The sequence below is a fragment of the Felis catus genome, chromosome A3 (genome assembly GCF_018350175.1).
Source record: "Felis catus isolate Fca126 chromosome A3, F.catus_Fca126_mat1.0, whole genome shotgun sequence".
NCBI classification, from domain to species: domain Eukaryota; kingdom Metazoa; phylum Chordata; class Mammalia; order Carnivora; family Felidae; genus Felis; species Felis catus.
In genome coordinates this window covers 114,112,312-114,122,706 of record NC_058370.1, presented here as the reverse complement: position 1 = coordinate 114,122,706, position 10,395 = coordinate 114,112,312, and the positions used below count along the sequence as shown (strand labels likewise).

The following is a 10,395-nucleotide window of genomic DNA, read 5'->3' as shown; positions in this document are numbered from 1 at the left end:
AATGGTAAAAACATGTAAAAGAGGAAAGCAAGAAACACTGACACATTTAGAGATGATCAACTCCAATTTCCGAAGTGAAAAAAAAAAAAAAAAACCTAGTAAATTTACGCAGGTTACTCTAGAGATTAATTTTTTAAAAACAGTACCTCCTAGTGGCGTCTGGGTGGCTCCGTTGGTTGAGTGTCCAACTTCTGCTCAGGTCATGACCTCCAGTTAGTGGGTTCCAGCCCTGCATCCGGCTCTGTGCTGACAGCTCAGAGCCTGGAGCCTGCTTTGGATTCTGTGTCTCCCTCTCTCTCTGCCCCTCCCCTGCTTATGCTCTCTCTCTGTCTCTCAAAAAATAAAATAATAAATGTTAAAACAAAACAAGACAAAAAGACAGTATTTCCTAGGTAGGTGTTCACTTCATGGGGTCTAATCTCTGGCACTGGAAGCAATATTTAGACAGTATTTCCCCCCATAAGTCATCATATTCACATCTCATATATACACATCTCTAACAGTCCTACCTCTGGCCTTTTTCCAGGACACTAGGGTACCAGTGATGTGAAACAAAACTATCTGGAAAAATTGGGGGGGACTCTACTCTCTTCTCAGTAATGAGAAACAAATGTGGACTATGCTGTTTTCTCCTTACAGTGAATATTTTTTATCTTTAAAAAGTTGTAATAAAATGCACATAAAACTCACCATTTTAATAATTTAAAACACTTTCGTTTTTACAACAGTTTTAGATTTACATAAAAATTGAGCAGATGGTACAGAGAATCCTCATACACCTTCTCCCCTGCATTGTTTCTCCTCAGGTTACCATTTTGCATTAGTATGGCATATTTGTTATAGTAAATGAACCAATACTGATAGATTGTTATTAACTAAAGTCCATGGTGTACATTAATGTTCCCTCCTTGTGTTGTACAGTTCTACTATAGATTTTGACAAATGCATAATGTCATTTATCCATCATTACAGTATCACACAAAATAGTTTCATAACCCGAAAAATCCCATCCTCTACCTATTCATCCTTCCTTCCTCTCCACCAATCACTGGCAACCACTGATCTTTGTACTCTCTCCATGGTTTTACTTTTCTAGAATGTCATATAGTTGGATCAGACAGTATGTAGTCTTTTCATTTTGGCTTCTTCCACGTAGCAATATTCATTTAAGTTTCCTCCGCTTCTCTCATAGCTTGGTAGTATACTTCTTTTTAGCACTGAATAATAATCCATTGTGTGGATGTACCACAGTTTGTTTATCCAGTCACTTATTGAAGGGCATGTTAGGTGCTTCTAGGTTTGGGTGATTATGAATAAAGCTGCAGTAAATATTCTTGTATAAGCTTTGTGTAGACAAAAGTTTTCAACTCAATTGGTTAAATACCTAGGGTGTGATTGCTTCATCATAGGGTAAAACTATGTTTAGCTTTGTAAGAAACTGCCAAACTGTCTTCCAAAGGAGTTTTGCCATTTTGAGTTCTTACCAACAATGAATGAGCGTTCCTGTTGTTTCACATCCTTACCAGCATTTGGTATTGTCAGCTTTTTGGAGTTTAGCCATTCTAATAGGTATGTAGTGGTATCATCTTAACCACTTTTTAATAAAATTTTGAATATTGATTTCTATTAAAAAATTTTTTTTGAGAGAGCGAGTACATATGTACACACATGCAAGTGGTGGAGGGGCAGAAGGGGAGGGAGGGAGAGACTCTTAATTAAATCTCTCAGCTTAGAGCCTGACACAGGGCTTGATCTCATGACTGTGACACCATGACCTCAGATGAAGTCAAGAGCTGGTTGCTTAATGGACTGAGCTACCCAGGCACCCCCATCTTAACCCTTTTTAAGTGCATAATTCAGTGGCATTAAGTACATTCATAGTGTTGTAGCATCATCACCACCGTCCATTCTCAGAACTCTTGTCATCTAGCAAAAGTGAAACTTTTATACCTATTAAGATAATTCCCCATTCTTCCCTGTCCCCAGCCTCTGGTTTTCTCTCCCTATGAATTCTACTTTCTGTTTTTACAAGTTTGTCCACTCTAAATACCTCATGTAAATGGAATCATATACAATATTTGTCTTTTTGTGACTGGCTTATTTCACTTAGCATAATGTCCTCAAGGTTCATCCATATTTTACCATAAGTCATTCCTTTCTTTTTAAGGCTGAATAATATTCCATTATTATTTATCCATTCATCCACCACTGATGGAGACTTGGGTTCCCACCATACTTTAACTATTGAATAACACTGCTATGAACATGGGTGTACAAATACATAAGAATTGCTGGATTATATGATGATTCTATTTTAACTTGTTGAGGATCCTCCATATTGTTTTGCACAGTGGCTGTACCATTTCACATTTCTACAAGAAGTGTACAATGGTTCCAATTTTCTTTTTCCTTTCCCTTCCTTCCTTCCTTCCTTCCTTCCTTCCTTCCTTCCTTCCTTCCTTCCTCCCCTGTCTCCCTCCCTCCCTTCCTTTCAAATGTGTGATGGTACAATCTTAGGGCAGCAAGAGTTAGGGGAAAAGGAACGTGAGGCAGGGAAGAAGAGAAAGCAAATACAAGCTGTTGTATTAGCAGTCTGGCCAGTTTCACAACGAAACATGGATGACTGCTCATTCACATAGGATATATTTCTAACAGGCTCTTTGGAACTAGAGTGTTTTCAAACAGTCTATCAAGGAGAGAAATTATCAAGCAACTCCTTTCCATCTCCTATGCCTCAGTGGTCAAAGTTTGCCACATGGTACATTAACTTCCCTGTACCTGTTGGTTGTGCAGCCCAGCTTGTCCAGGTAGCTGCTGCAGAAACTAGATACTACACCTTACATTAAGACACCTCATTAAAAGGTTCCAATTTCTTCACGTCCTTATCAATACTTATTTTCTGGTTTTTATTTTTTTCCTCTTCATAGTGGCCATCCTAATGAATGTGAAGTTGCATCTCATTGTTTTGTCCTGAGAGTGAATTTTAATGATACACATACTGGCTGTCAATGTCAGGCCAGATAGAAGTAATTTATAGGAGATCCGCCTTTCCATTAGAAATCATTAGAACTTGATCATTTTGTATTTTGGGATAAAGCAAATCTGTCTATAAACTTCTGTAGGAAAGTTAATTTGGGCATTAGGCTGATAATTTATTTTTTTTTATCTTAGAGATTCTTTTATTGTTGTCCAACTTTCTTTCCCTTTAAATTTTGTTTCCTTTATTACATCAGGCATTTGTTTTATGCAACGTTTGTATATGGCTCAATTGTGTGTGTGTGTGTGTGTGTGTGTGTGTGCGCGCGCGCGTGTGTGCGTGTGTGTGTATCGGTTCCAGGTTTTACTGGAGTGTGTTATAAATGTGCTCAAATTCTAGCTCCCATGGCATAACCTCAACCACCCATTCAGAGTCCCCCTATTTACCAGGGAATCTTTAGGGAGAGCGTTCGCTTTGTCAGCTCTAGAATCAGTTTTGCCTCTGTCTCTGCTCCTGTGTAGCTGCAGGCACAGGCTTCTATCCAGCCCGAGCCCCTGCTCATTCTGCCAGTCATCACCTGCAGTCCTGGGCCACTGGCCCTTTGCGATCTTAGCTTCTACCGGTTTCCTAAAGACTGGCCCCCACCACCAGTGGCTGCATAAGGGAAAGAGGGGTGAGTCTGAGAAAGTGCTCTCTTTCTATGCTTATTTCGTTTTCTTTCCTTGTTGCAATGACTTCCATTAAGTTCCAAACTTCCAGTACTGTGTTGAAAAGGAGTAGAGTAGGTGTCTTTGATTTCTGCCTGATTTTAGAGAGAAAAGATTCAGTCTTTTACTGTTAAGTATGCTGTTAGCAGTAGGTTTTTGTTTTTGTTTTTATAGATACTTTTTACCAAGTTGAGGAAATTTCCCTCTATCTTTGGTTGGCTGAGAGTTGTTGTTTTCTTTTTTTTAATTTTATTTTTGGGGCGCCTGGGTGGCTCAGTCGGTTAAGCGTCCGACTTGGACTCAGGTCACAGTCTCGCGGTCCGTGAGTTCGAGCCCCGCGTGGGGCTCTGGGCTGATGGCTCAGGGCCTGGAGCCTGCTTCCGATTCTGTGTCTCCCTCTCTCTCTGCCCCTCCCCCGTTCATGCTCTGTCTCGCTCTGTCTCTCTCTGTCTCAAAAATAAATACACTTTAAAAAAAATTAAAAATTTTTTTTTTATTTTTTAAAATTTACATCCAAATTAGTTAGCATATAGTGCAACAATGATTTCAGGAGTAGATTCCTTAGTGTCCCTTCCCCATTTAGCCCATCCCCCCTCCCACAACCCCTCCAGTAACCCTCTTGTTTGTTCTCCATATTTATGAGTCCCTTCTGTTTTGTCCCCCTCCATGTTTTTATATTATTTTTTTCCCTTCCCTTATGTTCATCTGTTTTGTCTCTTAAAGTCCTCATATAAGTGAAGTCATATGATTTTTGTCTTTAACTGACTAATTTCACTTAGCACAGTACCCTCCAGTTCCATCCACGTAGCTGCAAATGGTAAGATTTCCTTCTTTTTGATTGCCGAGTAATACTCCATTGTATATATATACCACATCTTCTTTATCCATTCATCCATCGGTGGACATTTGGGTTCTTTCCATATTTTGGCTATTGTTAATAGTGCTGCTATAAACATGGGGTGCATGTGTCCCTTCGAAACAGCACACTTGTATCCTGTGGATAAATGCCTAGTAGTGCAATTGCTGGGTCGTAGGGTAGTTCTATTTTTAGTTTTTTGAGGAACTTCCATACTGTTTTCCAGAGTGGCTGCACCAGCTTGCATTCCCACGTTGCTTTTTTTTTTCTTTGAATGGAAGTTGTGTTTGGCCAAATGCTTTTTCTGTGTTAGGCCCCCTTTCTGAGTCCACATTTCTGATTCCAGCAAATTCCTCTTTCCAAAGTGATTGTCATTGGGAATTTCTACTTTCTTCTTCTTTTTTTAATCTTTATTTATTTTTGAGAGAGAGAGAGTGCATGATCTGGGGAGATGCAGAGAAGGCAGGAGTGGGGGACGGACAGAGGATCCAAAGCGGCTGCATGCTGATAGCAGAGAGCCCAATGTGGGGCTTGAACCAGGAACCATGAGATTATGATCTGAGCTAAAGTCAAATGCTCAACTGACTGAGCCATGCAGGTGCCCCAGGGAATTTCTACTTTCTTTAGGCAATCACCACCTGTGCCCAAAATGGCTTGGCTGGAGGCCCTCAAAAGTCCATGACTTCAAAATAGACTAGCCTTGGGGCGCCTGGGTGGCTCAGTCGGTTAAGCGGCCGACTTCGGCTCAGGTCACGATCTCGCGGTATGTGGGTTGGAGCCCCGCGTCGGGCTCTGTGCTGACTGCTCAGAGCCTGGAGCCTGTTTCAGATTCTGTGTCTCCCTCTCTTTCTGACCTCCCCCGTTCATGCTCTGTCTCTCTCAAATATAAATTTTTGTCTCTCAAAAATAAATAAAGGTTAAAAAAAATTAAAAAAAAAATAGACTAGCCTTGAAAATCAGTGTATTTTCAAAGTTAGAAGTATTTGTTTTTGGAGTGCGTGGCTGGCTCAGTTGGTAAGGCATGCAACTCTAGACCTCAAGGTAGTGAGTTCAAGCCCCACTTTGGGTGTGGAGCCTACTTAAAAAAAAAAAGAAAAAGTCTTGGTTCTTAACTCCACCTGCAGAACAAAATCAACACAGTTGATGCTAAACTTCATCCAGTCTTGGGCAGTTTCATTTTTATGATCACTTCAATTTAAGGAACCTTAAGCTGGGTCCTGAAACACTTGACTGCAGTCTTTGAGACCTCAGCAAGCGCTCAAACAAAAGTACATATTCACAAAAACAAGCAATAAGTTACACTGAAGAGTGCTCGTGAAACACTTGTTTTGCAGGATTCTGTTGATAGGAGTTTGTGAAATGCTGGTTAAAGAAGGTTAAATAGGATTGTTGATCATAGGAGGTCTCAGAGCTTTTGGTATGCTAATGTGTATTATAAATCTTCCAAGAGGAGAAATATAGGGGGACTTGGTTCCTAAATTTCTTTGATTATGGAAGTGTTTTATTTTACAACATCTTCTGGGTAAATAGCTTTGGAAAATTCTGGTTTATAGGTAAAAGCAGTCTAAATTCATAGAGAGAAAAGAATGATTTTTTTCCTAATCAAAAAAAATGTAACACAGGCTAACAGATATAACTGTGTCTCAATTTTTTCATTATAGTACAACACTGAAGTACACCAAGTTTAAATTTAGTGTTCAGGTTGTTTGTTTTCCCTATCAATAAGATGAGGAGCTTGATTTGCATTCAAGGCCTATTCAGGTACCCTTTCAGATTAATGGAAAAGTGTGGCCCAAATGGATCTTGACAGAAAATAACTTTGTTTTTATTTATTCTATTTTTATTTCAATGTTTATTTATTTTTGAGAGAAACAGAGACAGGGTGTGAGTGGGGGAGGGGCAGAGAACAAGGGAGACACAATCCAAAGCAGGATCCAGGCTCTGAGCTGTCAGCACAGAGCTGATGTGGGGCTCCAACTCACGGACTGGACTGGGGGATCATGACCTGAGCCAAAATCAGACACTTAGCCAACTGAGCCACCCAGTCGCCCAAGCAGAAAACAACTTTGAAATGGCAGTTTTTAGTTTCTGCTTGTGTCCTGAGATAACAAAACACTTTTATAATGACACCCCAGTTACATTTAGATTTGATTATTTGCATTACTGTATTTACCTCAAGACACTGAAGTTCTGAGCAGGAGTCTGGGTTCTGGAGTCAAACTGCCTGAGTTCAAAGTCTAGCTTGCTGTTATTCCCTCCTCCTAAGTTATGAGACCTGGATCAAGCCACTGAACTCCTTTGTTTCCATTTTTACAGTTTACAAGTACTTTCATAAGTTTTATAACTTACAAGTCTTGTAACAAACCTAAGTAGGGCAAATAATTTTATCATTGCCAATTGACACTGGTGGAAATTTCTCAGAATGTATAAGTGACTTGCCCAGGTTCATAGATAAAGCTGATAAATGAGGCCACAGTGACTCAAAATCAGGTATTCATTTGGACTTTAATATTTGGGGGTATTTTTTCACTTTATTATATATTGTCTCCCAACAATAGATTAAAATGGCATATTTGCCACCTGGGTGGCTCAGTCTGTTGAGTGTCTGACTTGGGCTCAGGTCATGATCTCACGGTTTGTGAGTTCCAGCCCCGCATCAGGCTTGCTACTGTTGGCACAGAGCCCACTTTGGATCCTCTGTCCCCCTCTCTCTGCCCCTTCCCTGATCATACTCTCTCTCTAAAAAATGAATGTACATTTAAAGAAATGGCTTATTTGCCATTCCACAATGGAATGAATACATTATATGAGTACAATTTTGGGGGCGCTGGGGAGGCTCAGTTGGTTAAGCGCCTGGCTCTTGATTTCCCTTCAGGTCATGATTTCATGGTTTGTGGGATTGACCCCCCAAATGGGCTCTGCACTGACAGCACAGAGCCTGCTTGGTGTTCTCTCTCCCTGCTTCTAGGTCTCCAGCCCCCCTGTGCATATTCTCTCTCAAAACAAACAAAATAAACCACCAAAACTTTGCATACAAATAAATAGGTTTAAGATATAGTTGGGATAGTTTATGAAGATTCCTTAATGAAGTGTGCAGGAATGTGGGAAGACAACTTTCATAACTTTTATTGATCACCTACTATATGTCAGATGCTATTCTACACGATGCTATTTTACATGATTCTTAATTCTCACAACAGCACTTTAAGTTTTAAAAATTTAGGCTTTCCAAGATAACTGAATGATCCCAAGACACACAGAACATAAGTTCTCTATCCTCATTGTGGTGCAGGAATCTACACGTAATAAAATGTGTGATAGAATTATATACACAACATATAAATGTCAAGTCCCTGCTTTTGACAGTGTACTAAACTTATGTAACATGTAACTGTTGGGGGAAACTGAGTAAATTGGACCTGCCCTACCTTTGAGGAGTATTGGTCAGGTATTTTACAGGAGTCCCTCAATTTGAGTTTGTCCATTTTTTTTTTTTTTTTTTGACAGATAAGGGTTATGGATAGGTTTTGGGGAAGCAGACCACAGAGGTCTGTACTGTATTTGCAACTGTGAATCTAATAATTATTTTTAAATAAAAAGATTAAAAATGCATTGCTAGTAGGTATGCTTAATAAATTTACTTGACTATAGTCTTTTCTGGTCTCACAACACCCCCACACACCTATTAACACTTCGCGTAACTTGACTTGTTTGGGATGGGGATAAGACACTAATTTATATGCTTCCAGCATAGAACTCTTAGGTGGCACTTCTGTTCAACAAAAAGATCTGGGAATGGCGGCGTGCACTAGACATCGGGTCCAAAGGTCGTTTGGTTTCTCCCAGTCCAGACCAGAGGTTTTTCAGACTGCTTACTTGTAGACTAGAGCCGTAGCTCAAACCCTGGGTCTCCTTACGGCCACCGCCAAACAGCTGCACCACTCCTGCAGGGAACCGTCCAGATGCAGCTGGAAACGCCGCAAAGGGCTTCGGCGCGTCTCACATTAGTCCCACGGGCCGGGGTCCCCGCCTAGCGGAAACACAGGGAGCCCAACCCCCACCGCCAGGAGCAAGGGAGCGGGGCGGGGTTCAGGCATCGGCCACTCCCCACACTCAGGGAAAAAAAAAAAAATGGGACATTGCGGACGCGACGCTGGCGGGAGCCAGGGCGCGTGGCAAGCGCGAGCCCTCCCGCGCATGCTCCAGCCGCTCGCCGCCCGCCCCCTCTCCGGGTCCCGCCTCTTTCGTTCGCTGTCCCCCTCCCCCGCCAACCTCCCTCTGAGCTTGGTCCCTCCGGGCGCTCGGCCGACGTCCCGCGTGCGTGCCGGCGCCTGACTTCACTTCCGGCTAACGCGCTCCGCTTGCCCCCTGGCCCCGGATGGTGACTGGCGGTGGTGCTGCACCTCCCGGGACTGTCACTGAGCCGCTTCCCAGTGTGATTGTGCTGAGCGCAGGCCGGAAGATGGCGGCTGCGGCTGCGGCGGCCTCGGGCTCGGGCTGCTCCTCGGCGGCGGGGGCGGGAGCGGCCGGGGTCTCGGAGTGGCTGGTGCTGCGGGACGGCTGCATGCGCTGCGACGCCGAAGGGCTGCACAGCCTCTCCTACCACCCGGCGCTCAACGCCATCCTGGCCGTCACCAGTCGCGGGACCATCAAAGTCATCGACGGCACCTCGGGGGCCACTCTGCAGGCCTCAGCGCTCAGCGGTGAGTGTGCGGCACGCCGGGCGGGGGCCGGGCCCGCCGCGGGAGGAGCGGGGCCCGCGGGATGCCGGAGAAGGAAGCCGCCCAGCCCCGGGGCTCGGCCTTGGGAGGAGGGGAAGCGGCGTGACGGGAATGGGGTAGCGCTGGGCAGGGCTGGGGGGCTCAGGCCTGGCTGTGACCCGAGGCCCGGAAGCTGATGGAGGAGGACCGTAGGACTTGGCTTTTTCAGCGGCTGCAGCTGGGAAGAAAAGACTGGCGAGTCGGGGAGTGGTGGGAGTTGCCTTCGGGCCTTGAGCGTCCGGTGTAGGTTGGTCCTCTGGGAGGGGTGAGGAGGCCTCGGAGCTCTGCACCTGAGAAGGCCAGACGCCCGGTCGGTCCTGGAGAAGGTGTCGGTGATGCCTTCTGCCAGATCAGAGAGCCAGCGGGTCGCAGGGTTGGGCCCGACGTGAGAGCCTGGTGGCCAGAGGCGAGCGTCGGAGCCAGCATGTAAGCCCTCCCCTCTGGTAGAGAGAAGTGAATACTCGACTGTTAGTAGGATCCGCAGGTGCAGGGATGTACGGCGGGCTTCGCACCGGGGGTGGGGGTGGGGTGCGCCTGGAGTGGGGGTGGGGAGGCAAGTAGGCGGGCCAGCTGCCTAAACGGTTCCGTCGAAGACTTTAGGACGGACGCCATGGAAGACCAGACCTTGTTCCCTAGTTCGGGGCTTCCAACTTCTGTTCCCCAGTGATGAGAAGCTCAGGACCTGCGGTGTATGAAATACAGATTCCTTTGGCTTCGTAATGAGGTGAAACTTAAGGTCCTCTCTACTTGTTTTACCACAGCAGGCCGAAAGTTGGGATTTGGAGGTATGTCTGGATCTCACCAGTGGAGGAGAACTGTTCTGGGTGATGTAAACGTTGTTCCAGGGACGAGACTCCATGCATTATTAGGTGACGCTCAGTGGACTGGAGTGGAGTTGTTTGGAATTGCCCTGGCCAAGTTAGTTATGTTTGGCTGAGATGACATTTCATTTGCGGTGAAGTGATGTGTGGCTTAATTTAGATGTTATAAATTGAGATTGAAAAGTTAGTGTATGAGTGAGTTAGACTTCTGCATACAGATATAATGTATATGACTGTGTGCATTTAGCCAACGAAATGAGTTATGTGGTATATC

General features: G+C 44.3%; 1 protein-coding gene across 13 annotated transcripts in view; it reads left to right on the top strand.

Annotated features, from left to right (window-relative positions):
- The first annotated feature begins 8,807 nt into the window (after window positions 1-8,807).
- The window catches only part of BIRC6 (baculoviral IAP repeat containing 6), a 223,923-nt gene continuing 222,335 nt past the window's right edge, over window positions 8,808-10,395 (top strand). For 12 of the 13 annotated variants that reach the window (XM_045054708.1, XM_019827703.3, XM_045054705.1 and 9 more), the window contains exon 1: window positions 8,811-9,243. In XM_045054708.1, coding sequence (XP_044910643.1) covers window positions 8,919-9,243 — 325 coding nt within the window. In that variant the 5' untranslated portion in view covers window positions 8,811-8,918. Of the gene's footprint in view, window positions 9,244-10,395 lie in introns of all 13 variants that reach the window. The other variant, XR_006595840.1, reaches the window with a different exon arrangement.